Raw genomic sequence first — 27,644 nt, forward strand, 5'->3', positions numbered from 1 at the left:
TTTTCATGTGTACAACATTCTCCACTGCCTCATTGGGAGGGAACACCATCCCTGTGGCCACAACAATGCTTGTCTCTATGTTAGCTTTAGCTATTTTTTTCTACCACTTCTTTGGCAGACCCCTGCAGGTGAAATTTTAGTTATGTTAGATTATTTAATGCAGTTCACATCATATACGAATAAATTTTAGTTATGAGAAGTTCACCTGTCAGCCTCCATTGCAGCAATGTTTGCTGGACTCCTAGTCTTGCAGGTGTACAAGTGGTGCCCTAACTCATGGCATATTGGACACTCATGCCTCTTTGATTTCCTTTTGCTACCTCCTTCAACTGCCCCTTTGTACCTATTCTTTCTTCTACCAACTATGGACTTAAGCAAGGGAGGATGCATGAAGAATCCATGTGTGGCATCAGGCCACATAGACTTGTCAGGAATGGATGGAATGGCACCTTCATATGTAGCTTTGAATTTGGCCACATAATAGCATTCATCCACATGGACTTCTAGCTTTTCACCTGGTATAGATGTTATGTAGGCAATTGCATGCTTGCATGGTATTCCTGACCCTTGCCAAGCACTGCATGAACATGTCCTATTTCTTAAGTCCACAACAAATCTAAATCTAGTCCCCCCCTTAGCACAAACTTCAGCAACTCCATCATGTTCTGTGATGACCTCAATGTCTAGGTTGAAGCTGTCTTCCCCCAGTTGCTGCATAACATGAGGTAGAATCTTTCCTACAAACTTCTTGGCCACCTTTTTCCTAGTATTCCATTTAATCAACAACTTCTGCCTTATGGTATCCATCAAATCATCAATGTTCATGGCCTTCTCTTCCTTTATCCAGTTATTGAAGGACTTTGCCAAATTATTAGTTACATAATCCACCTTGGAATCTGTGCCAAACTGACTTCTAGTCCATAGCTTCTTGTGAGTCTGTTGCAGGTACTTCATTGCCTCAGGTTTGGCTGTAGCCATGGTCTGGTAGTGTTTCTCAAACATGTACTTGCTCCAAGAGTAGGCAGATGCCCACAGGTGATCATAAAAAAATTTACCAATAAACCTTTTCTTAAAATTTTGAACTAAATGCCACATGCACTCTCTATGTTTAGCATATGGAAAGACCTCACTAACACCAAGCATTATTGCCTACCCACAGTCTGTGTAGAATGTCAAACCAGGTGGGTGTAACACCTCAGGTGTTTAAATACTAAAACCTGCCATGTCATCATATGCATTGCAAAGCATTTGACATTTGGTGAAAACTTTGATATGCATACACTAAAACAAGTTTACCTTATGTGGTATGTGTTGAATTGTATTGTTTGAATCAAGTTCAAAATTTTGGTTGGATTTGAATTTTCAAGAAAACCCTGATTTTCAGTATTTAAATCCTACCCTAAAAACTCATTTCAAAATCTAAGCACATTTTGGGGTTGAGCCTAAAAGAAAAAGTGTAGAGCTTGTCTAGTTATACAAAGTTTGTTTTTGGAGTTTTCAAAGTTGTTATGAAAAATTTGAAGTAATTTGAAAAGGCGAGATTCTTTAAATGTCCCCTATTTGAATTCAAAATTTCATTTCAAAATGTAGACCGAATTAGGGGGTGGTTATAAAAGCAAAGTTGTAGAACTTTGGATTTTGAGCAACTTTTATTTTTGGAGATTTTTGAGTTGTTATGCAAATTTGGGAGTAATTTGGATTTTAAAACAGATGGCAATTCTGTAATTATTGTGAACAGCGTCACGACCACCGCCCCACCGCCGGCGTCCTTCTCCGGCCTTCTAGTCACGTCTGTGGCCGCCCTCGGCTTTGTGCTGGCATGAGCAGGTCACTGCATGTCGCCTCCTTGCTTCCTTGGCCGCTCTATAAGGCTCAGACGACATCGCCGTTCTTTTGGTGCATCACCAACCTTGTTTTTCCATATCTACCTTGATTACCTGTTTATATGTAAATGTCTAGCTATGCTTAGTCATGGTTAGCCGGGTGATTACCTGTCACCTAAGAATTTTAAATGGATCTTTAGTTACTTATGTTATCATGAGATATGAGCATGGAAGTAATAAATCTAGACCGGGTGGACTCGGTGTGTGAGAGCCACAAGATATGGAGGTCAAGTGAGATATGTCTAGCTATGCTTCTTTCCGCCTATGTCGATTAAGGTCCATCCGTTGTTGAATTGCATGAGATGAGACTTTATAGTACTAACCACATACTCCAGCAAGCCTTGACTCGGCTTTCTATTACGAGAATGGCTACTCGCGCACTGGGAGTGGAGAGATGGCGGGAATAGCGTGTACCCACATGGTAATGGGCTGGATTGGTGGAGTACTGTATTCTTGAGTGGCGCGGACCCGTTCTTATTTTAGAAGATCCGAGGGTAGGTTGATATATGCAAGTCGGGGACCTTCATATGTTGTGTGGTCTGGAATCCCCAGCTGGGTTAATAATTGGTTCGAATCATCATTGCTCCTCGGTTATGGAGACTCAACTCACTGTTCATCATCATAGTTAATAACTGAAACTTGAGCTAGTTTTGAGAAAGAGTTGATATGAAGTTCATGATCTCATTATGGATCATGGCAGATTCATATATTGTTCTTATGAAGTTTAATTGTTGAAATACTAAAATTTTGTAAAGAGCTTTTACGCAAAAGAACTTTGAGTATTGCTAAAGCCATTCCTTGAATCCCTGAGCCTGCATTCCAGAGTCTTCTTAGTTTTTATTTCGGTTAAGTCTTGTTGAGTACTTTTGTACTCAAGGTTCGTTGACCCTTATTGCAGGTGAGCCTCATGAGCAGGTTTGTTTTGGACCTTGCTGCATGACTATTGTTCCTGTCGATGACGATAAGTGAATGTGTGATCCTTGGGCAGGATGCTTATTTTATGTGTTATGTTTATGTTAATTATGCCACTCCACTACTACTATGGTTTGTAATAATTATCGAACTTAGTTTGTAAGGTTTGAAACAACTAGTTTGTAAACTATGTTATCATAAGACTTCCGCTATTTTAGTCTGATGTATATATTTGAATAAATATTGTAATACTGCAATGACTCTGTAATGTGATCCTGCTCGAAAATCATGGATGATTCGGGGTTCCCCAAGGACACCCGACAGACTTCTTAAGTTACCAGGAACATATGCATAGTTGTCAAAGGTCGTTGTCAGTGACATGTGCATGTGGGTCCTATAATTTAGGAGGTTCTACCACAGAATGGTATCAGAGCGATCGTTACAAAGTCTTTGTTGTATTATTTTACAAAAACTTCAAAATGATTTGGGACAAATAAATATAACTTGTTAATTTGGTCCAAATTGCTTCTAGCTTATCTTATTTCATTCTCACCATTCCTTAATTGATTAAAAAGGGTTTGTGTGGTGGAGTAGTAATCTTATTATGCCCTATATAAAAATAACTGTGGTTATGTACCTTATAAGCTTTGGTGTTTTTGTTTGTAAGAACGATTCATGCATCATGATTAATTCACTTGTTACTTCCTTCACCCTGAGTCTGGGTTGGGTAGTGAGTCTGGGTTGAATTATGTAATCCATCCTGGCTGCTCTTTAGATTTTGATCAGATTGTCTTAATTGGATTAATCTTGCTTCCTACAGTATGGCTCGCACCAAGGTAACACCCCATAAGTCCGTTGGACCTAAAGGAGTTCCTCGTCACCAACTTGCCCCTAGAAATGATGGTGCTAGCAGTAGCAGCTCTAGGCCTGATCCCCAGGCAGAGATATAGAGGCTTTCAACAGAGTTAGCACAGGCTACTAGGGATAGAGCCTTGGACACCATCTGGCTGGGCAAGTTAAAGGAGCAATTGAAGTGTAGCACCACTGCTCATAAGAACTACGAGCGTATGTTAGTTCGTATGGTGGAAGGGAGAAATGAGGCTTGGCATAGGGAAGATGTAGCTAGAGCTAGAGCGCATGAGCTAGAATTTTATGTAGAAGATTTAGAAGAACATAATACTACTTTGCATGAAGAAGTCCATAGGCTGAGCAATCTCCTGGATCCAAATCATGAACCTCGAGCTGATGCAATGGATCTTGGTGTCATCATTGCTGATGATGATGAACTTGAAGAGGAAGAAGAAGAAGAAGATCCAGAAGAAGTAGTGATGGTTGATGAAAGTGATAATGAAGGCGGAAATGTTTCTGGAATGGATACCGATCACGAGGTTTGATGGGGTCGAGGAGAAGAGTAGAGTTGTAAAATAGGAGATCTAGTTAAGTTAAGTAGTCTTATTTAGATGCGGGCTTGTACTTAAATAAGTAAACCAGTGTAATGTGCTTGTAGTGAGCTCTTTTATATCTCAATAAAAGCCTATGAGTAAAGTTTGGTTTGTTATGAATAGATGCCTCGTACTCGTGCTTTGGATATTCCTGGTTCTTCGCATGAAGAGGGTGGTGTTCCTGATCCACCACCAGTTCCACCGACTTTGGCTGATGCTATAGCAGCACTGGTCCATGTGACCGTAGAAAATGCTCGATTGCTTCGAGAGATAGCTCAAAGTAATCAATATGGTGCATAATCAGAATATGGTGCAAGGAAACCGTGGCCACAATCATAACAGGCAGGAGGCTACATATGTTGATTTTATAGGACCCCTAGTGTTCACTAAGGCAGATGAACCACTAGAGGCTGATGATTGGCTTCAGACCATGGAGCAGAAATTTGATCTTATTCCATGCATAGAGATGCAGAAACCTGTGTTTGCTGCCCAACAACTTAGAGGTGCAGTAGGTGCCTGGTGGGCAAATCTAGTGGCTATGCAACCAGCTGGCATTCCAATAACTTGGGCTGAGTTCCGCACTACCTTTAGAGCTCATTATATTCTAGAAGGGGTGATGGCCATGAAGCTGGATGAGCTCCTTACTTTGAAGCAAGGGGATCAAATGGTCATGCAATATGTGGGTAGATTCAATCACCTGTCATAGTATGCATCTAAACATGTCAATACAGATGCCAAGAAAAAGAAATGGTTCATGAGAGGATTGAATACCAAATTACAGACAATGATGACTACATGTGCCAATGTTACTTATCATGAGGCAGTGAATATTACAATTGCTTCTGAGGAAAAGTATTGGCAGCATAAGGAGATCAAGAAAAAGAAGAGTGTGTTGTCTGGATCTTTTGGTGGAAATCAAAAGAGGTAAAATATAATATATCATCCAGTCAACCATTATTGTCCTCCTTATCATCCGCCATAGTTCCAAGCCGGGCAACAGTCAAATGTCCATCCTGCTATAACCTACCCGAATTCACAACAGACTAATGCTCCTGGTGGCAATGCTCCAACGTCCTAGGGACACAATTATCCATGTTATAATTGTGGAAGGACCGGTTATTTCTCTAGGGAATGTCCGTATCCTAGACAGGCTAATCAAAATTATCAGAAGGCCCCTGCCAATCAACAACAGGGTCAAGCACAGAACAAGAACCACAATCAGAATGCTCAGAAGGGCAAAGATGAAAGACAGGACATGTGTTCTATATCCAAGCTAGAGAAATTCTGGAAGGGGAGCCAGTGATGATGGGTATGTTTCCTGTCGCTAATCACCCTGCTGTTATGCTTTTTGATTCTGGTGCATCTCATTCATTCATCAATAGAACCTTTGTCGTAAAGCATGCAATTCCAATTAGGGAAACAAAGGAAAATTTCTTTATATAGTCACCCGAGGGACGTCTGTGTACTAAGGAAATGGTATACCAGGTACCTATAAACCTAGGTGGGCATATTTTTCCCACTACCATGATTATTCTCAAGGATCAAGATATAGATGTGATCTTGGGAATGAATTTGATGTATCAGCATAAGGCTATTATAGATGCTTTGCATAGGACATTAAGGGTGAGTTTGCCTGATAGTAGTTCTCATCTTCTTATCCAACTTCCAACCTTAAGGAGATCAGTGGAAAGAGTTTGTGCAACTTTTGTCAAGGAGATTAGAGATATCCCGGTAGTTTGTGAATTCCCTAATGTTTTTCCTGAGGATTTACTCGGTCTATCACCAGATAGGGATGTTTAGTTTAACATAGAGTTAAAGCCTGGAACAGCTCCGATCTCTCGGAGAGCTTATAGGATGCCTCCTAAGGAATTAGCTGAGTTGAAGACTCAGTTGCAAGAGTTGATTGAGAAAGGATTTATTCAACCTAGTTCATCACCTTGGGGATGTCCTGCAATTTTTGTGAAAAAGAAAGATGAGACCCTGAGGTTATGTGTTGACTATCGTCCATTGAATGAAGTGACCATTAAGAATAAGTATCCCTTACCTCAGATAGACTTGCTTTTTGATCAACTGGCCGGAGCCAAAGTTTTCTCCAAGATTGACTTAAGGTCAGGCTATCACCAAATCAAGATTAAACCTAAAGATATTCCTAAAATGGCATTTACCATAAGATATGGATTATATGAATACTTAGTAATGTCTTTTGGTTTGACAAATGCCCCAGCTCATTTCATGTATCTGATAAATTCAGTATTCATGCCTGAGCTAGACAAGTTTGTAGTGGTGTTTATTGATGACATCTTAGTGTATTCCAAGAACAAGACAGAACATGCGGAACATCTCAAAATTGTTCTGACCCGCTTGAGAGAACATCAACTTTATGCTAAGTTCAGTAAGTGTGACTTCTGGCTTAAGGAAGTACAGTTTCTTGGACATGCCTTATCAGCTGAAGGAGTTGCTGTTGACTCGAGCAAAGTCAAGGATGTGCTTGATTGGAAACCACCAACCACTATTCATCAAGTTCGGAGTTTTCTAGGAATGGTGGGGTATTACCGTCGTTTTATTCTAGATTTCTCTAGAGTATCCAAGTCCATCACTAGGTTGTTGAAGAACCAAGCCAAGTTTGTCTAGTCATTTAAGTGTGAAGAAGCCTTCCAAACTTTGAAGAGACTATTAACCACTGCACCAGTATTAGCACAACCAGATATCGAGAAGTCATTTGATGTTTATTGTGATGCTTTGGGTATTGGTATTGGATGTGTATTGATGCAAGAAGGCCGAGTCATTGCCTATGCTTCCAAACAACTTAAGCCACATGAAGAGCACTATCCGACTCATGATCTAGAGTTAGCGGTAGTTGTCCATGCTCTGAAGATTTGGTGGCATTACTTGCTTGGTAATACGTGCCATATTTATACAGACCACAAGAGTTTAAAGTATATCTTTACTCAATTGGATTTGAACATGCAACAAAGAAGGTGGTTAGAATTGATTAAGGATTATGATTTGGAAGTACATTACCATCCTGGTAAAGCAAATGTAGTTGCAGATGCCCTCAGTCGAAAGAGTCATTGCAATTGTCTGACAGTAAGAACAATGGGTTTGACTTTATGCCAAGAGATGAAAAAGTTGAGTATAGGGGTAATTCAACAAGGTAGTTTGACCAATATAACTGTTGAAGCCACTATTTGAGATCAGATTATTGCTGCTCAGAAAGAAAATAAGGGTATAGCCCATATCAAAGAAAGAATCCATAATGGGAAAGCGGAATGCTTCAAAGTAGATGATGAAGGTGTGTTATGGTTCAAGAACCGCTTAGTGGTACCAAAGGTTCCTGAGTTGCGACAGTCAATTCTTGAAGAGGCACATGCTACTAGGTTATCAATTCATCCGGGAAGTAATAAGATGTACCATGACTTGAAACAAAGGTTTTGGTGGACCAAAATGAAGATAGAAATTGCCTGGTATATAGCCAAGTGTGATACTTGTCAAAAGGTGAAAGCTATACATTTGAGATCTGCTGGAGAGTTATAGCCAATACCTATTCCACTTGGAAGTGGGAGGATATTAGTATGGACTTTATTATTGGTCTACCCAAGACATCAAAAGGTTTTGATTCAATATGGGTCATTATAGATCGACTAACTAAGTCAGCACATTTTCTTCCAATCAAGAGTATATATCCTACAATCCAGTATGCCAAGATGTATCTAGCAAGAATCATGAGTCTACATGGAGTACCAAGGACCATAGTCTCAGATCGGGGTACACAGTTTGTCTCTAGCTTTTGGAAACACTTGCATACTTTGTTAGGTACCAAACTACTGTATAGTATAGCTTATCATCCACAAACCGATGATTAGACTAAAAGGGTCAATCAAGTACTCGAAGATATGTTAAGATGTTGTGTTCTTAACTATTCTAATAAGTGGGATGAATGTCTGCCTTTAGCTGAGTTCTCAAACGACAATAGTTATCAAGAGAGCATTAGAATGGCTCCATTTGAAGCACTCTATGGTCGTAGATACAGAACATCACTCAGTTGGTCTGAGCCCGGAGAGAGAAGATTCTTTGGAGTTGACCTTGTGAAAGAAACAGAAGACAAGGTTAGGCAAATACAAAGTAATTTGAAGATAGCTCAGTCCCGACAAAAGAGTTATGCAGATAAACGACATAGACCATTGGTGTTTAACAAGGGAGATTTTGTATATCTGAAGGTATCACCAATGAAGGGAGTTACCCGTTTTGGTGTTAAAGGCAAATTGGCACCTCGTTATATTGGACCATTTCAAATTTTAGAGAGGTATGGAAAAGTGGCGTATCGCTTAAAGTTACCCGAACATTTTTCTGCTGTGCATGATGTGTTCTATGTTTCTCAATTGAAGAAGTGTCTCCAAGTGCCTGAGCAGAATGTTGAGGTTGAAGGAGTGGAACTTGAACCTGATTTGACCTATTCCGAATATCCTATCCGAGTTCTAGATCAGAAAGATTGCGTCACATGAAGAAGGACAATCAAGTTTTACAAGATATAATGGAATCAACATTCCGAAGAAGAAGCTACTTGGGAATCCAAAGATTACTTGCTAGAAAAATTTCCAGAGTTTCTTGCGTCAATATAGAGTAATGTTAGTTGAGCTCGGTTGTTATAAGTTGTGTTTTGTAAAGGGACCTTAGCTGTTTTATGGACAAATTTTGTATGTGTTCTCGCGACACATTTCCTTTTCCATTACTTACCCTATGGCTTTGAATCTCGGGGCGAGATTTCTTTTAGGGGGAAGGATTGTAACACCTCGGGTGTTTAAATACTAAAACATGCCATGTCATCATATGCATTGCAAATCATTTGGCATTTGGTGAAAACTTTGATATGCATACACTAAAACAAGTTTACCTTATGTGGTATGTGTTGAATTGTATTGTTTGAATCAAGTTCAAAATTTTAGTTGGATTTGAATTTTCAAGAAAACCCTGATTTTCAGTATTTAAATCCTACCCTGAAAACTCATTTCAAAATCTAAGCACATTTTGGGGTTGAGCCTAAAAGCAAAAGTGTAGAGCTTATCAAGTTATACAAAGTTTGTTTTTGGAGTTTTCAAAGTTGTTATGAAAAATTTGAAGTAATTTGAAAAGGTGAGATTCTTTAAATGTCCCCTATTTGAATTCAAAATTTCATTTCAAAATGTAGACCGAATTAGGGGGTGGTTATAAAAGTAAAGTTGTAGAACTTTGGATTTTGAGCAACTTTTATTTTTGGAGATTTTTGAGTTGTTATGCAAATTTGGGAGTAATTTGGATTTTAAACGGATGGCAATTCTGTAATTATTGTGAACAGCGTCACGACCACCGCCCCACCACCAGCGTCCTTCTCCGGCCTTCCAGTCGCGTCTGTGGCCGCCCTCGGCTTCGCGCTGCCACGAGCTGGTCACTGCATGTTGCCTCCTTGCTTCTGATGAGGACATGGCACCTTTGGATACGAATAATGATTATAAGGTGCGCTCGTTCCTACATTTGCATAGTGGCTTTGGTTATAATTCACTTGGTTCCACATGTACATGTCACTATTTGATTGTAGGTTCAAATGTGTTTCATAATGGAAGTTCATCAAAGTTGAACTTTTGGTTCGTCGGCAGCCCGACAGTGCCTCATTGGGAAGGCAATAACTCATCCATCCGGAGTGCGATCGAGGTCAATGAGCACTTGATGGAAAGCTTGTTTGATAAGCTTTCAAATAGATCTGGTCCCATCTCAATATCACGTCAGCAAGGCCTCCAAATTACTAATATATTCTATCGCTATTTCTGGCGGGAGCTACACTGTCGTCATGGGCTTGTTAGACATTCTTGGGACCCCGGCCCAAGTTGGAGCATGCCCCAAGAAGATGGAGAACACCTAAGAGATGGCCTTGGACGTCCTCCTCCTTGGCCACCACCTTAGGAGGCCAGCAAGGACGTCCAAGCCAAGCCAGAGGCCCAGTCCAATCCGAGTTCGAGTCTGCCTCGGCCATCAGGACCAGTCTGCAATAAAATGGACGCCCAGGACGCATCCGAACTCCGTTTTCGATGATCCATATATGGATGGAAAGATAATTTGATAAGGAAGCCAATCCAAGTGGTTTCACATCAAAAGCTCTTCGGAATCAACAGGAATCGTCGAAACAATTCAGCATCCAGAATCTGTCAGGGTGCTGCGACACCTTCTTTTGGGCCGTTGGGCCTTGTAACGTGTTGGGACACCTTTAGGACATGAAGAGGGATCCTTGGACGTCCCTTAGGCTATATAATCAGTAGCCACCACCTACTTTAGGGTTTGGGTTTTGCTTAGATCAATCTGTCATTGAACAGTCGCCGTTATCGGTTTGCAAGACCCCAACTTCGAGTGCTTAATCATTCATCTGCAATTGTCACTTTAATTGAGTTGCTTTTATCTTGTTCTTGCTTGTGTTCTTCGTTGCGCAGGCAGGGATTAGCCTTCTTGGCGAGGTCAACCTGGTCTGAGACTCGGTTGATAACCAGAGGAGCTGTGGTGCTAAGATTGCAGGGTTCGATCTTTCGATCTGAAACCGGATCGGTGTGTCATTCTCCGCCACAACGATAGTTACCATCACCTGACGGAAGATCGGGACCCCCGTCTCCATCAAGTGGTATCAGAGCTAAGGTATACCGTCAGGTTCACATTTATTCCCTTGTTTGAGTATTTCGCATTTGTCCTATAGTCCAGTGCCATACTCATTTTTCCTGTCCTAGAACCTTCCGCGCCATAGCCTTTGCATATTTCAGTTTCAGAGTTCGCTTTGTTGAGTTTGTGTCCTAGGTCAAAGTCTTGTTGCTGGTTTAGATTGTGTTCTTTTCTAGTTTGTGTTGATCCCTTCACCCGCCGCTATTCCGTATCACCATCGGTTTGCATCTTGTGTCCACTAAATCCCTGATTCGAGCAGATTCCTTAAAACAGTCATAACTTTTGCATCCGAACTCAAAACAGAGAAAATTTTATATCTACGGAGAACGCCAGAAAATTTTAGATCTATTCCATCCCAGCATAGCTGGGTTCGCAAAAATTAGATTTGCGAAATTCGATTAGGAAAATTGAGTTTCTGGGCCCACAAGTTTTGGTATGCTTTTTAGAGCACAGTCCTAATTTTCTATAGGCCACATCTTTTATTCAATTGAGCTCAAATTTTTTGTGGTTTATTCTTGTGTGCTCCTTGCTGAGAAAAAATATCAAAAGATCAAAAGCAAGAAAAAAAAGATTGGACAAAAAAATAAAAGAAAAAAATAGTAAAAGAGAATAGAAGATATCGAAAAGGAGCACATAAGGAACAATCAATAGCTCTATTGTTTGTGGTACCTTTTGCCTTGTTCATATCCGTTGCTACCTTTAATACTTGTTTCCTTTCATCCTTGTTTCCTCTCTTGTTTATCACAACTGGTGATAGGAACACATATAGGCCAGCAACTAGGACAAGTGCTCTGGACATTTATTCAATATTGCTGTCTGTCACTGACTTGTGTGCCACATATACATATTTGTTCTTTTGCGTGCCTCCCAAGCTCCACATATACTTCAGATCGATACAGAAAAAGACCCTTGCAATCTTGGTGTCACACCCTCATAGGTATCACATACCAGCCACTGGTTGTACCGTCCACTGCTTTGCGTTGGTAAGAACCTTGTAAGAGCTTGATAAGGTGTTTCCTTTTGCTGTGATCTTGAGAGGCAGCACCACTCCACCTACGTAGTAGGATTATTAGGGATAACCTTCACTGTTTGTTCCTTGTTTTTGTGTTTACAATGACAGGTTATTCGTATCCACCGACTTATGATGGCATAGGTGCTGATGAGTACATGGAGTGGGAAATTGCCATCGATAACATATTTGCTACTCGCTTTATGTGTCCAAGGAGAAAGGTAAAAAATGTAGCTAGTGTTTTGCGACATTCTGCTTTATCTTGGTGGGAGTCTTTAGATCCTTCTGATAAGCCTCAAACTTGGAATGATATGAAACTTCTTATGCGAGAAACCTTTGTTAATCCACCTCCTGTTTTGACTTCATATGATGAGGTGCACCATTTAGAGAAAGAGTCGGTTGTTATTCCTCCTGCTATGCCTAACCTTTTGCAGGACAATGTAGAAAAGAGCAAGGATGACGTGACAGAAAATGAGAAGCTCACAGCCTCATGTAAAAATTCAGAACCATCAACTATTACCCCTGCTGAACATGAGAGCAAAGGTAATGCCCATGATGCTAAACTCACAGAAGGTGAGAGTTCTCTTGATGTGCTGAATTTTTCCACCAATCATGCTATGATAGAGCAAATTTTAGTGGAGCATTCGCTTGATTTACCTTTGTCACAAGATGATTTGCTTGATGTTTCTTGTGACGAAGATGACTTGCATGATGATATTTATGTTATACCCATGCAATCATTGAAGAATGATCACGCTATATGTGTGCTGAAAATGAGCACTTGTGCTGAAAATAAACTTGTTATTCATAATGCTAGTGAAGTTGATGAGCTAAAATTATTGTCTTCTTTAAATACTTTGGGTTACATTGAATTTGATGTTCCGTGTAATCTTAGTTCTTTAGAGGAGAAACTTTATGCCTATGCTGATTTGCCATCGTTCTCTAGACATACATATCATTTTATTGGAAAATATAATTATAAAGGAGAGTATATGGTGCATCGTGTCTATATTTGTTCAAATCTGAAATCTTCTTATATTGTGCAAAAGTATGATCAACCAAAGGATTGCAATTGCTATAATCTTGTCATGTCGAGTTTCCCTAGTTTTGTTATAAAGAAATATGTTAAATTTCAAGAAGGGGAGCAATGTTGGCTACCACCAACAATGTTTTCTTCATCTAATCCCAAACCGAGGACGGTTTGTTGTCAAGAAGGGGAGGATGATGAGGACATGGCACCTTCGGATACGAATAATGATTATAAGGTGCGCTCGTTCCTACATTTGCATAGTGGCTTTGGTTATAATTCACTTGGTTCCACATGTACATGTCACTATTTGATTGTAGGTTCAAATGTGTTTCATAATGGAAGTTCATCAAAGTTGAACTTTTGGTTCGTCGGCAGCCCGACAGTGCCTCATTGGGAAGGCAATAACTTATCCATCCGGAGTGCGATCGAGGTCAATGAGCACTTGATGGAAAGCTTGTTTGATAAGCTTTCAAATAGATCTGGTCCCATCTCAATATCACGTCAGCAAGGCCTCCAAATTACTAATATATTCTATCGCTATTTCTGGCGGGAGCTACACTGTCGTCATGGGCTTGTTAGACATTCTTGGGACCCCGGCCCAAGTTGGAGCATGCCCCAAGAAGATGGAGAACACCTAAGAGATGGCCTTGGACGTCCTCCTCCTTGGCCACCACCTTAGGAGGCCAGCAAGGACGTCCAAGCCAAGCCAGAGGCCCAGTCCAATCCGAGTTCGAGTCTGCCTCGGCCATCAGGACCAGTCTGCAATAAAATGGACGCCCAGGACGCATCCGAACTCCGTTTTCAATGATCCATATATGGATGGAAAGATAATTTGATAAGGAAGCCAATCCAAGTGGTTTCATATCAAAAGCTCTTCGGAATCAACGGGAATCGTCGAAACAATTCAGCATCCAGAATCTGTCAGGGTGCTGCGACACCTTCTTTTGGGCCGTTGGGCCTTGTAACGTGTTGGGACACCTTTAGGACGTGAAGAGGGATCCTTGGACGTCCCTTAGGCTATATAATCAGTAGCCACCACCTACTTTAGGGTTTGGGTTTTGCTTAGATCAATCTGTCATTGAACAGTCGCCGTTATCGGTTTGCAAGACCCCAACTTCGAGTGCTTAATCATTCATCTGCAATTGTCACTTTAATTGAGTTGCTTTTATCTTGTTCTTGCTTGTGTTCTTCGTTGCGCAGGCAGGGATTAGCCTTCTTGGCGAGGTCAACCTGGTCTGAGACTCGGTTGATAACCAGAGGAGCTGTGGTGCTAAGATTGCAGGGTTCGATCTTTCGATCTAAAACCGGATCGGTGTGTCATTCTCCGCCACAACGATAGTTACCATCACCTGACGGAAGATCGGGACCCCCGTCTCCATCAGCTTCCTTGGCCGCTCTATAAGGCTCAGACGTCGTTGTCGTTCTTCATTTCGCTGCTCTGTTTTCCCATCGCCCTTGCTCATCTTCGGCGAGCTCCCACCGTCGCTGTAGTGCTCCACCATCACAGCTAAGCCAGTTCTAGCTTCGCCTATTCCTTGCGCATCCATCCAGCTAGCTTGGGTCATCTGATTTCGCTGGGAACCCACTGTGAGCACCCTTCTTTCTCGTGGCCGACAACCTCACCAGAGATCTCGTTTCACCGCGGCCAGCGCCCTCCGGTGAGCCATTGCCCTTGATCAGTGTACCTACGGTTTCGTCTCGATGCTATGGTGCTTAATCCCTTGTTGCTTGGTCGTTTTGCCCACTGCAGTTGCCGGAACACTGTCACCGACGATCCTTGCTCCGCCGTGATCACCGTGGACGTCGACCCGCGTCGCCGTTGCTCCTCCGGTCTCGCTCTTTGCTTCAACGCGTTTGGGGTGAGCTACTGATGCTTCCTGAGCCATTTATTTAATTGCTACCAATCTCCTGTCACCGATGTAGTGTCGCTAAGCCACCGCATCCGCCATGGCCGGCGTCAGCCTTATTTCGTGTCGTAATTAATCTCCGTAGTGCCACAAATCGATGCGCCTAGTCATGGTGAGTGTTTTGGTACCTTGGCCGTCGCCGTTGGTCTCACCATCGGTGAGTTAGCGTCGGTCAGCATCGTCGCCATCGTGGTCAAAGCTAGAAGTTGAAGATGACATGTGGGGTCACCCTGTCAGCGACTGTGTAGTTCAAAATGAATTTTCTGTTTTCCAGATTTAAATAAATAGTGATGAAATTTGTTATTTTTGTGTAGACTTATTTAGAGCTCCAAAAATTATGAAAATTTTTGTGTGACCTCTCTGTGGTGAATACTATTTAGGAAAAATATGAAATGTTATTTTTCAGTAGTATTGGAATGTGATGAAAATTGCTCAATTAATTAATAAATGGATTTCCATGATTTTTCTAGGCTTATTTAGTTGTCCAAAAATTATGAAATTTGTTTTGCCACTTACTTATTATGTGATGAACATTTACAAAAATTTTGAGCTCAATTAGAATAAGTTGATTTATTTCATAATTTTGAATTAAATAATTAATTCATAAAAGTAAATAGTAACCTTTAATGATTTAGGTTTTGTTTGAAATTTTGGATTGAGTGATAACCTTGGGTCATTAGTTGATAATGATTCTTGGCAATTGATGTATGTGTTACGAAAAAGATTTAGTTCGTTTGACTTGCAACTGTACCGCGAAGGAAAGTTGTATTCGAATTGTTAATTTTTGCATCCATCATCGAGCATCATGTTTCGAATTCTGCATCATGTTAAACATGGCATTGTTACTACGTGTAGTGAACGAAGGTGAACACGTGGTAGTTAATCAAGTTGTGGAGGAGGTTAATCCGCCTGTTGAGGTTGGACCTGATGCTTGTGGAACGTCGCAGGAACCTAACTTTTCCGTCAATGAAGGCAAGCCCCGGATGCATTCAACCCTACCTTGTGTTTTACAAATTTTATCGCTTTTGCTTTTATATACTGCATTAAGTGATTAGGAGTCAAGTGGGAACCTAATTGGTACATCACCAACCTTGTTTTTCTATATCTACCTTGATTACCTGTTTATTTGTAAATGTCTAGCTATGCTTAGTCATGCTTAGCCGGGTGATTACCTATCACCTGAGAATTTTAAATGGATCTTTAGTTACTTATGTTATCATGAGATATGAGCATGGAAGTAATAAATCTAGACCGGGCGGACTCGGTGTGTGAGAGCCACAAGACATGGAGGTCTTGTGAGTGGCTTCTTTCCGCCTATGTCGATTAAGGTCCGTCCGTTGTTGAATTGCATGAGATGAGACTTTGTAGTACTAACCACATACTCCGGTAAGCCTTAACTAGGCTATTCTATTATGAGAATGGCTACTCGCGCACTGGGAGTGGAGAGATGGCGGGAATAGCGTGTACCCACGTGGCAATGGGCTGGATTGGTGGAGTACTGTATTCTCGGGTGGCATGGACCCATTCTTATTTTAGAAGATCCGAGGGTAGGTTGATATATGCAAGTCGGGGACCTGCATATGTCGTGTGGTCTAGAATCCCCAGCTGGGTTAATAATCGGTTCAAATCATCGTTGCTCCTTGGTTATGGAGACTCAACTCACTATTCATCATCGTAGTTAATAACTAAAACTTGAGCTGGTTTTGAGAAAGAGTTGATATGAGGTTCATGATCTCATTACGGATCATGGTAGATTCATATATTGTTCTTATGAAGTTTAATTGTTGAAATACTAAAATTTTATAAAGAGCTTTTACGCAAAAGAACTTTGAGTTTTGCTAAATCCATACCTTGAATCCCTAAGCCTACATTCCTGAGTCTTCTCAGTTTTTATTTTGGTTAAGTCTTGTTGAGTACTTTTATACTCAGGGTTCGTTGACCCTTGTTGCAGGTGAGCCTCATGAGCAGGTCTATTTTGGACCATGCTGCATGACTGTTGTTCTTATTGATGACGATAAGTGAATGTGTGATCCTTGGGTAGGATGCTTATTTTGTGTGTTATGTTTATGTTAATTATGCCACTCCACTACTACTATGGTTTGTAATAATTATCGAACTTAGTTTGTAAGGTTTGAAATAACTGGTTTGTAAACTATGTTATCGTAAGACTTCCACTATTTTACTCTGATGTATATATTTGAATAAATATTGTAATACTGCAATGACTCTGTAATGTGATCCTGCTCGGAAATCGTGGATGATTCAGGGTTCCCCGAGGACACCCGACAGACTTCTTAAGTTACCAGGAACATATGCATAGTTGTCAAAGGTCATTGGATAGTGACATGTGCATGTGGGTCCTATAATTTAGGAGGTTCTACCATAGTGGGGTGCCTATTGCTTCCTTCAACCTCTCCATAAACCAAACCTAGTTTTCATTTGTTTTAGAATCAATGACACCTATTGCTACTGGGTACATCCAGTTGTGTGCATCAACTACACACGCAATGCACAACTGGCCCCTGAACTTTCCACACAAGAAAGTGCTATCTACTGCCAAATATGGCCTACAACCTCTAAGGAAGCCATCAACACATGGTTTTAGGGCTAAAAACCCTATTAAACCTAATCTTCTTATTGATGGTGTGGTGATCAATCACAACAAATGAACCAGGACATGTTTCATCTAGTTGGGCCTTAAATCTATACATGTTATCAAAACTTTTATTCCAGGGCCCATATAGTTTATCCAATGCAAGATTCTTACCATGGTACACCCTCCTGTACGGTATCAAGATTTTGTACTCATCTTTCAGCCTCCTTTGGAGTTTAGTAGCACCAACAGTTGCATCTTCTTTCAACTAGTCAATCACTTGCTCACAGACCCAAAACTGTGTAACCCCTTTACATACGCCAGACCTCCTTTTGCTTTGACAGGTATGGGGATATGGGTTCCTCTTCACCTGCAAATGACATAAAAATGAAATGCTTATATCTGAAAACAACTGACAGATAAAAAAAGCATACAAATTCGACACTAACAGATTACCTTAATTGATTCATCATCCTTCATGGTTGAGGCATGAATTCTCCACCTGCAGCCCTCAGTACTCCGACAGCAGTAAACTCTGTACCTTCATGTGTCACTCTTTTCAATGTCATAATGAAACTCATGTTTGACAGCATGTGAAGCTAAAGCCAGCTTAAATGCATACATGTCTCTATACACACTGCCTACTGTCATAGGAGGATCCTTGTTGTCATACTCAGCATTAGGCATATGACCAGGCTCATTATCTTTAACAATGTCATCTACATCCTCCATTTCATCATCATCATCATCATCATCATCATCAGACACAGATTCATCATCACTATCTGTTTCACAGTATGTATCTGCATTAGATCCTTCACCATCCCTATGTTTGCTGCAACCTTGACTCTGAGGTTTTGGAGGTGGTGGATGTTGAGGACCAAGGTCTATGTACAACCCTTCCTCATCAACACCCCCATGCTCACTGGATGGGTTTGGGTTAGTCAGGTATTCATCATCTGTAGTTTCACTCTGGGTATGGCTTGGTTGTGCAATGCTAGGACAAGGCAGTGAAGGGGTGAATGGGTTCTCAACGGACTGCCAAGAATTGCTAAAATCCCAAGGAGGAATTTCAGGAGGCTCGGTACTGGGGCTGTGGTAAACAAAAGTCAGGAAGCAGCACTTGGAAGCACTATGTTCTGCAAACATATCAAGCAAATCTTGGTCGGTGCAAACTTGGATGTTCATCTGTCTCTCAATGCAGAAGTAAAATAATCTCACAACATCCCCATAATTAGAAGGATACTTATTCTCAATTTCAGCAAGTAGATCTACGAAGTTGGTAAGATCTACATCGACGACTTTGTTCAAGCTAAACCACCGAGCACGAGTATGGCGAGCAATTATCCGGATTTCTAGGTTGTAGCTACTAGCAGGGTCCATCCTACAGATGAACAACAGCGAGTTCACATACATCTATCTATCTAAAATCACACTACATCAAACACCTAATTGACCACAATCACAAGGATCAAGCAATCGAAGCGGAAAAAACCCGTAAATTTGGTACTCACCCGTCAGGAAGCCAGGGAGGTCGGTCGCCCGCGCCCGCCCCTTGTTCGCGGCCATGCGCCGTCAATCTGGAGGATTCATGGTTTCTTCCTTCAGGCCTCCTCTTCCTTGCTCCACTACCCCATTCCACGCTGCCAGCACAGGGGATTGGGGGGTTCTTCTCTCCGCACCGCAGCCGCAAGTAGGGCCGAATTGTTTTTTTCTCTCCCCGCCGACGCCGCAAAGACGGGGTATTGGCTTCTTCCCTCCCGCTGCCGCCGCCGTAGCCGCCGGTACAGTCGCCGCTAGGGTTTGGGGGAAGAGGGCTCGAGCGAGATGGGGAGAGCGAGGGACTGGTGGCAGTCAATCATATTCAACACGATCTCCACCGCCCAAGGGTAACATGGACAACTTATCTGACCGGTCCCACCTGTAAGCGCTACCAAACGGCGAAAATCAAACAGAACAAGGACGGAATGGCATGTAAGACAAAGAAGTTTAGAGCAGTAGAACCTGTGTGCAGTCACATTTTTTAATGGCTTCTATGTAATTACAAACTTTGTTAATGACAGCCTCCCATTTTTTTTTCTCTCTCGCTTTACAGCGTCTGGGCGGCTTCACTCCAGAAATCCCCACTTCCTCACTTGATCTCGCTTCCTCGGCACCGCCCAGCACCAGCGCCGGCGCCGGCGCCGGCGATCCCGGCGGCTGGTATACCCCCTCTCACCTCCCATTCCCTGCAGTTTTCTCTCTCTCGCCCGCGCCCGCGCCGTGCATTCCCTCACATCTCCATGTCGATCCCACACCTCGCAGATCGAGGCTCTCGGTGGCATGGACTGCTCCAAGGGAAGCGCGGGCATGGTGGCCGGCCTCCCTGAAGACCCCCTGGTGGGGATCCTGTCCCGCGTTCCTGCCAAGTCCGTCTGCCGTTTCAGGTGTGTGTCCAAGGCCTGGCGCGACCTCATCGACGACCCTCTCAACCGCAGGAAGCTCCCCCAAACCTTGGAAGGGATCTTCGTCGTAGACGAGCCAATGCGCAGCGTCGACGGTGGCGTCGGACGTTTAGATTTCATCAACTTTCTGGCGAGACCCGTGCCTCTCGACATCGATCGTTGCTTCTCCTTCCTGACGAAGCTACCTGAGATTGAGGCCCTCGTCTACGGAGATTCCTGCAATGGGCTCGTCCTCTTGGAACAACCTGTTGACACACTCGGCGGGTATATCGTCTGCAACCCAGCAACAAAGCATTGGGGGACCGTCCCCCCCCCCCCCTGTGGCTACTGTCAGCCTAATTCATCTAGGAACACCTTTTTGGCTTGGATCAACAGGGACTATTGGAAGGATGGCACCATCAGGGCGGACCAAATCAGGTGAGCCCTCAGCGAGCCTTTGTTAATGGCATCCTGCATTTGATAGTTTTGGATATGGGTCAACCTCAGATGGTTGCTGTGGATGTACAAGGGAAGACAAAAAAGACAATCACAATGCCCGCTGTAGCAGAGGGTAGTGGCGGACCCAGGATTTGAAACCAAGGTAGTCCTAGTAAAAAAAATTCATATGCAACACGACAAAATTCACAAAAAAAAAATCGGTAAAATGGCTATAAATTAACCAAATTGAGATAATACAATTGAAAGGTTCAAAACTTGCACAAATAGATTATACATAAGATAAGGTCTTACATAAATAAGAGATTATAATACAAGTTCTAGTTCAAGGCTTTTGCTTTGCACTTTCTCATTGCCATGAAAGCATGAACTATCCGTAATAAATGATAGATCTACAATTACCATTCAATTCTAGCCGCGGAGACGTTAAATCCGTATCTATATGTATCAGCAAGTTTGCAGCAGCAGAATTTGTGGAAACATGTACAGACAACACTAAGGATGGGTATAGGATGCACACAAACTACACTGGTGGTTCAATCATAGGCTAACTGATACGGTCTAGCATATGCTCAAAAAAAAGACACGGTCTAGCATCCTTATCAAAAAAAAAACACGGTCTAGCATTCATAAGAGCACACCAGGGACAGACTAACATCGATTCTTCTTCATCAGGCTCAACTCTTCTTCCTTTCATGGCCTTTTGGGGGGATTTGACTGATGGAGCAGCAGCAGCTGGGGGCCGACCCAAATCCAAGCTTTGCATCTCAGAACTTCAAAAGCACACTCACCGTCCAAATTTCATTCAATTCTAGACTCACAGACAATAGATCCACAATTCCTAAGCCTTTACAGTCAAATTTCCAATCTCCAATATCCAAACCCCAAGGCTTATAACTACATAAAAGAATGGGGATTTACTGAAACTCACCAAGCAGACAGGCAGTGCGTGTGCTTCCAGGACAGACAGAGGCCACCAGGGTCTAGGCCTCTAGGTCCAGGGGACGGGCGGACCGTGGACGGTCGCTGCACCGGCCGGCATAGCCAGCTGCGGAGCTGCCTGCTGTGCTGGCCGACGTTGGCATGCCACGGCCTGCATGCTGGACTGCCGGGACTGGGATGTGCCGATGTGGGATCTGGCAGAGCCGCGGAGGCGGAGCGGAGTGGCAGGCACGGGCTGACACGGTGGGGCTACCAGCTGTTGGCTAGGCGGAGCCGCGGGGGAGGGGAGCTGGGGACTGGGGAGGCCAGTGGGGTGGGGCAGCCAGCCATCGGGAAGGGCCGCTCGCTGCCTTGCTCGTGTAGAGTCGCAGACAGAGAGCTAAAGAGTGCGCAGTCACGCAGATGGGAGAGATGAGTAATGGGCCAAATTTTCATGGCCTGCGCTGCTGCGCAGAGTACTAAAACAAATTTGGGCCCAATTCTAGGGTAGTCCTGAGCCTACTTGGACTACCCGCTGAGCCCGTCACTGGCAGAGGGGAGGTGTTGGTACCCTATTCCTTATATTGGACAGTCCCAAGGACGCTTGCATTACATCAACCACGATTTTGATGCTCATGACTTTACACGGAAGCAGAGCTATGAACTGTCCATCTGGATCCTTCAGGATTATGGTTCCCAAGAATGGGTGTTGAAGGATACTGTGAGCTTTCTTAAGCTCTTTGGAATAATTATAGCAGTCAGGCGGGACTTTCGAATTGTTGCCATTCATCCCGATTGCAACGTGGTTTTCTTTCGTCAGCCCTTCAACAGATTGATAGCATATGACATGGACCGTAAGGAAGTGAGTGTTGTTGCATGTTTAGAAAATGAAAATTGGTATATGAATATTGCTCCTTATATCCCGTATTTCTCCGAGTCACCAGCGCTCACAGATAAGCACTGCGTATGCTCTAACCACGGAGCAGCTAGCATCCTGGTTAGATTGTATTGAACATAGGTGAACGTTCTGTTTCTGCTTGGATGTGTGCCTTTGTATGCTTTTGGTCTTACTTAACACTGCAAGCCTACTGAGACACTTATGTAATGTATTTTTATGCTAGTTGTATTAATGAATGGAGTATTCCATGTTGAACAAAGTTGTATTTTGGCAATAAGCTATATCTTCAGATGCTTCCTTTTCACGGCTGTAGTAGTGAGTAATTATTTAACGTGTATTTTGTTTTTTTATCTTGTGTATTATATTTATTTATGCTGAGTGAATACAATTATCTTCTATATGTTGCAATGGTGCTGGTGCATGTTATTGAACAGTTTGGGATTGAAGGTTTACAGTAACATCAAAAGCTTGAACCATTTTTTGTTATTTATGTTGCTGAACAATAACTTGAACCTTGTAATAGGCAGCTTGAACCAGAGCAAAGCTTACTTGTAGTTTTAGATACTGATTGAGTGCTGTGGAGATGACATTTTTTTTAATTGATAGGACATGAAATAGATGCCCAGGTTCCATTTTAAAATTAAACTGAGTCTTCGACAAAAGCCTGATATACTAGTATAATACAGACATTAACAATGCTCAACCCCTACTGCTCCAATCTTTTGACACAAAAAATTGACAAAATGCAGAAGGTGAAGCAATACTTTCAGCTGTGGTTGATGCTTACTCTGCAAGTTGCTTCTGTGTTACATGGTTAATGCGGTCTGCGGCCTAAAGTTTGGACATTATAGACTCAAAAAAAAAAGTTTGGACATTATAGTGGGACAGCCTTGTTTATTCACATGTCTACCGGAACGCTCTATACGTCAACCGCATGATTTACTTGCCACTGTCAACCGAATTTTCCAGCGTTGGATCTTGACTCCGGCCCAAAAGCTGCCGCTCGATCTGCCGGATGCCTGCAGCGTCACGCCGCCCCAGCCCTTCGAACGTTGGATCTGATCGATCAACTCATGTCGACGCAGCAGCAGCAGCAACAGATGTGGCAGTACCATGTCTCGGAGTACCAGCCAAGGCCGGACGCTACGCCTTCCTCGGTATCGGAGTTGGTGGCGACAGCGTGGCACGGAATTTCAAAATTTTGTGAAGATTTTGTTTTTTTTTTTGAAATTTGTGAATAATTTGACATATATTTCTCTGTGTCTGGAATCCATAGAAATAATTTGTATTTTTTTTTTTGAAAAATTTGGTATATATTTGTGCCATTCCGAACTTACATCACTCGGTCTAATAAATTACATTGAAAACATCATTGTAAATATAGTAATAAGATAGTATAAATATAGTTAGAAGACAGTGTAAGTCTATGAGAAAAATTCAGTTGACCAGTAAAGACCAAAATAACTGAATGTCATGTAGACAGATCCCATGTTTAACCATAATTATCATTTGTCACCAAGGCGTTTTGATAGACCCGGTTTCAGAATGTTTGATGATTGTGAGTTTGCCACCAGCAGTGCAATGGTTGTCAACATCGTATCCAACTATACTTTATATCTGAGATCACAGCATTTCTTGACCACTCAAGTAGTACGTGAGTGCCTGTGCCTGTGCCAGTGCCTGTGCGTCGATATCACGCAGGCAGTGCCATGATGTTTCAGCTGGTGACCACAAACGGGCTGCGGACCAAGTGCTTTCCATCTGACCATGTTATGGAGCCCGACAGGGCGCCCTTGGCCGCCGCGTCGTCGTCGCCATCGTCGTTCCCGCTGCGGGAGAAGGTCACCTGGAAGGCCAGCTTCTTCGCGCTCCTGGTGAACTCGAGCTTACTGGGCGTTACCTTCACGTTCAGGCCAGCCGGCGCGCTGATGGCGACCGTGTAGGTGGCCGCCTCCTGCGCGCCGACGTTTGTGACGGCGCGGGTCACCGTCACCGTCCGGCTCGTTGCTTTGCCGAGGAGCCCCGATACGGCGATGGACGGGTAGTTGAGGTCGGAGATGAGGTCCTTGCTGGCGTTGGCCGCGCAGCTGAACCCGCCGGGGAGCGCGGAGCCGGCGATGAGCCTGACCGTGGACGCGTTGTAGCCGTAGTTGCAGAGGAAGCGGAGGTAGTCGTCCTCCCCGGCGTCGTACACCAGCCCGGGGTCCAGCGCGCCCGTCGGGTGCACCTGCCCGGCGCCGAGGTCGTACGGCGTCGCGGCGGACCCGGAGTCGGTCGTCATCGGCGCGCGCTCGTTGTTCAGCGTCGTCGCCGTGGTCATGATGGCCGACCGGATCGCCGCGGGGCTCCACGTCGGGTTCCATGCCTTGACGGTCGCGGCGGCCCCCGCGACGTGCGGGCAGGCCATGGATGTCCCCGACACGAGGTTGAACTGCGAGGCCTGCTTCTGCCCCGGTGGAAGCGACGACGGCGGGATCCACGACGCAAGGATGTTCACCCCCGGAGCTGCGATGTCCGGCTTTAGGATGTTCCCGGTCTGTCCTGACGGCCCCCGAGACGAGAAGTAGGCCACCACGGGCGCCGGCTTGTACTCCGTCACGGTGGTCGCCGGCGTGATCGTCGCCACCGGCTGGCTGCTTACATTTCGTGACTGATTACGGTCATATGAGGCCTAGCTGTCGCTTTTGGTAGCAGAAGCGAGATGGCATTGGAGGGCGCTCTAGCTAGCATAGGAATAAGGACGACCGACCTACCTGGCGGAGGCGATGTACTTGTGGATGGCCGCGGCGGCGGCGGAGGTGACCTCGGTGACCGGGAGGTCGAGGTAGGCGGTAGCCACCGACCTCTCGGCGTCGTTCACCAGGATGCACCCCGCCGCCCCGGAGCTCTGGAGCTCGTCCGCCTTCTCCAGCTTGGACGTGTCGCTCTGCGAGTGGTGGCACAGCACGATCTTCCTTCGTATCTTGCTGCTGTCCAGCGTGCCGGGCTCACAGTGGCTACATCACGATCATGCATGGCGTCACAGCTATTCAGGATTTTGATCCGTGAGAGCTAGTAGTTTACCTTGCTGAGTCAGTGTCAGAAACTGAGCTAGACTTCGCGGCTGCACCAGTGATCAATGGATACTTGGGGGATCTGTCCAGGTTCGAGAAGTTTATAGCCACACCCTTGACGGCGCTGTTATTTCCACCCAGCACGACGTCGGACTCGAAGTCGCGGTCGATGGTGGTGGCTGCGACGGTGAGGATCCAGGGCGCCGCGTTGACAACGGTGGCGGCGTCCGGGCCGGAGTTGCCCGCGGAGCACACGACCATGACCCCCTTGGCGACGGCGTGGAAGGCGCCGATGGCGATGGGGTCGGCCGAGAAGTCCGGGCGGAAGAAGGGCGACGCGCCCAGGGAGACGGAGACGACGTCGACGCCGTCGGCGATGGCGTCGTCGAAGCCGGCGAGGATGGCGGACCCCGAGCAGCCCGGCTCGGCGCAGACCCGGTACATGGCGACTCTGGAGCCCGTGGAACCGCCCTTCGCGGTCCCGGGTGCCAGGCCGTAGTACGAGGCGCCGGTCACCGCGTTCCCGGCCGCCGTGGACGACGTGTGCGTGCCGTGGCCTACATCGTCCCGCGGCGAGCCACCGTCGCTCGGGGAAGGGCCTCCCACGCCGCTGAGGTCGTAGTATCTTGCGCCGATCAGCTTGCTGCATGCATGCGTCGATTGATCGGTCGGAACCATCATCAGAAACACGAAATGCATCGGCGGGGAAAAAAAGAGGAGGAAGAAGAAATGCATGGCGCTCGCTCACTTAACTTGTTGCAGTTGGATGAGTTGAAGTCGTCCCCAGTCATGCACACGCCCTTCCACCGGCTGGGCACGCGCCCAAAGCCGGCGTCGTTGAAGCTGGGTGACTCGGGCCAGATGCCAGGAGTCGAGCAGGCCGATGATGGTGTCCGTCGCCAGAGACGACGACGACGGGTCGTCGGCGGGTGCGGCGGCCTTGCTACCGTTATTCTTATTGCTGCTGCGTCTAGCACGGCCGGCGGAGTCGTCGATCTTGACTGCCGTAGTAGTCGTCTGCTGCAGGAAGTCCCAGGACCTGGTGGTGTGCAGCTGGTACACAGGGTCGGCGAACACGGAGACGACGCCGGGCTTCCGCCGGAGCGCGGCGACCTCGTCCTTGGACAGCCGCGCCGCGAACCCAGAGAAGCCGTGCTTGTACTGGTGCACCACCACGCTGTCTGCCCTCCGGCCCCTGGATACAGCAACAGCATGCATGCCTTATTAGCTCGTGTAGTCGACTAGTCGTGTGTTGCTGTGACGTGTGACGTGTACATATATGTGGGGAAGCTAAGGACACCAAAAGGTGTTCGATGTCAGTCCTGTCTACCAGAGCGGCCTGATCGGCGAAACAAATCAACAGGTGACAGCGGGGAACACGTGCATATATATAGAGAGAGAGAGAGAGAAGCTCTGTGACGACGACGACCTCTTGAGCACCGTGCCGAGGAGGCGCAGGTGGCTTTCCAGGAGGAGGTCGGGGGAGGTCCGGGGCGGCACGGCGCCCATGTACACGACGTACACCTGGGGCGACGATCTCCTCCCGTCGTCGCCGCGGCCTGCGCCGGCGGCGGCCAACGAAGCGAACACGGTGAGCAGCAACCACAGCATGGTTTTCGACGACGACCTTGCCATATGCCTACTACTACCTCGACCGAGACAGGAGGCCACTGCAGTGCAGTGTGCACAACTAACGACGCTCGCTCTGCTCGATCGCCACGAGTTACGCTGCGTCTCTATATATAAGCGCAAGCGTTCGCGGTGTCCCGGCCGGTCGGTGCGTTGCGTGGCTGTGGTTGCGCGGGCGCGGCCGAGGTGGTGGCGGACTGGCGGTGCGTGCGTGCGTGGGCTGTAGTAGTGGTGCGGGCACTGCCGGAGCGCACGTATGCCGCGCGCGGGGCGTGCAGCCAGTACGGAGTGGACGACGACTAGCGCACTAGTGAGCACCTTATCTCTCGACTCGAAGTGGCATAGGCAGTGCTAGCTATAGCTAGGCCAAACCTTATTCTGTGTTGAGCCCTCGTTTAGTTTCCCTAAACTCCTAACTTTGGCACTATGCAAAAAGAAGATTTACCGTCACATTAAACTTGTGGTACATGCATGGAGTACTAAATGTAGACAAAATCAAAAACTAATTGCACAGTTTGCTATAACTTTGCGAGACGAATCTTTTGAGCCTAATTAGTCAATGTTTGGATAATAATTCACAAATACAAACAAAATGCTACAGTGGGAAATCTTTTACTGTGCAAAGTTTGCACCTCCAAAGTTGGCCGAACTAAACGCGCCTTGCTCGCGTAGGGCGTCCGTCTCGTCTGTACAGTCGGTTGAGGTTTCATAAAAATAGAAAAAAATGCTAATGCTCCACGTAGGGCGTCCGTCTTGTCTGTACGCCTCGTTCCCCTCACTTCCGCTAGCGTCGCGTGCCCTCGCCCTCGCCCT

General features: G+C 45.0%; 2 protein-coding genes across 2 annotated transcripts; both read right to left on the reverse strand.

Annotated features, from left to right (window-relative positions):
* Positions 1-201: 201 nt before the first annotated feature.
* LOC136548387 (uncharacterized) lies at positions 202-978 on the reverse strand. Its single transcript, XM_066539939.1, has one exon. It carries the CDS (start codon positions 976-978, stop codon positions 202-204), a length of 777 nt encoding a protein of 258 aa, XP_066396036.1.
* A 22,632-nt stretch (positions 979-23,610) lies between these two features.
* On the reverse strand, positions 23,611-26,907 carry LOC136551326 (CO(2)-response secreted protease-like). The gene is given in 6 exon segments (XM_066542896.1): positions 23,611-24,782; positions 24,903-25,145; positions 25,213-25,845; positions 25,956-26,068; positions 26,070-26,397; positions 26,632-26,907. Coding segments are annotated over 6 exon segments (2,439 nt in total). The 5' UTR covers positions 26,838-26,907; the 3' UTR covers positions 23,611-23,866.
* Between the last annotated feature and the right edge of the window lie 737 nt (positions 26,908-27,644).

The sequence above is a fragment of the Miscanthus floridulus genome, chromosome 4 (assembly GCF_019320115.1).
Source record: "Miscanthus floridulus cultivar M001 chromosome 4, ASM1932011v1, whole genome shotgun sequence".
NCBI classification, from domain to species: domain Eukaryota; kingdom Viridiplantae; phylum Streptophyta; class Magnoliopsida; order Poales; family Poaceae; genus Miscanthus; species Miscanthus floridulus.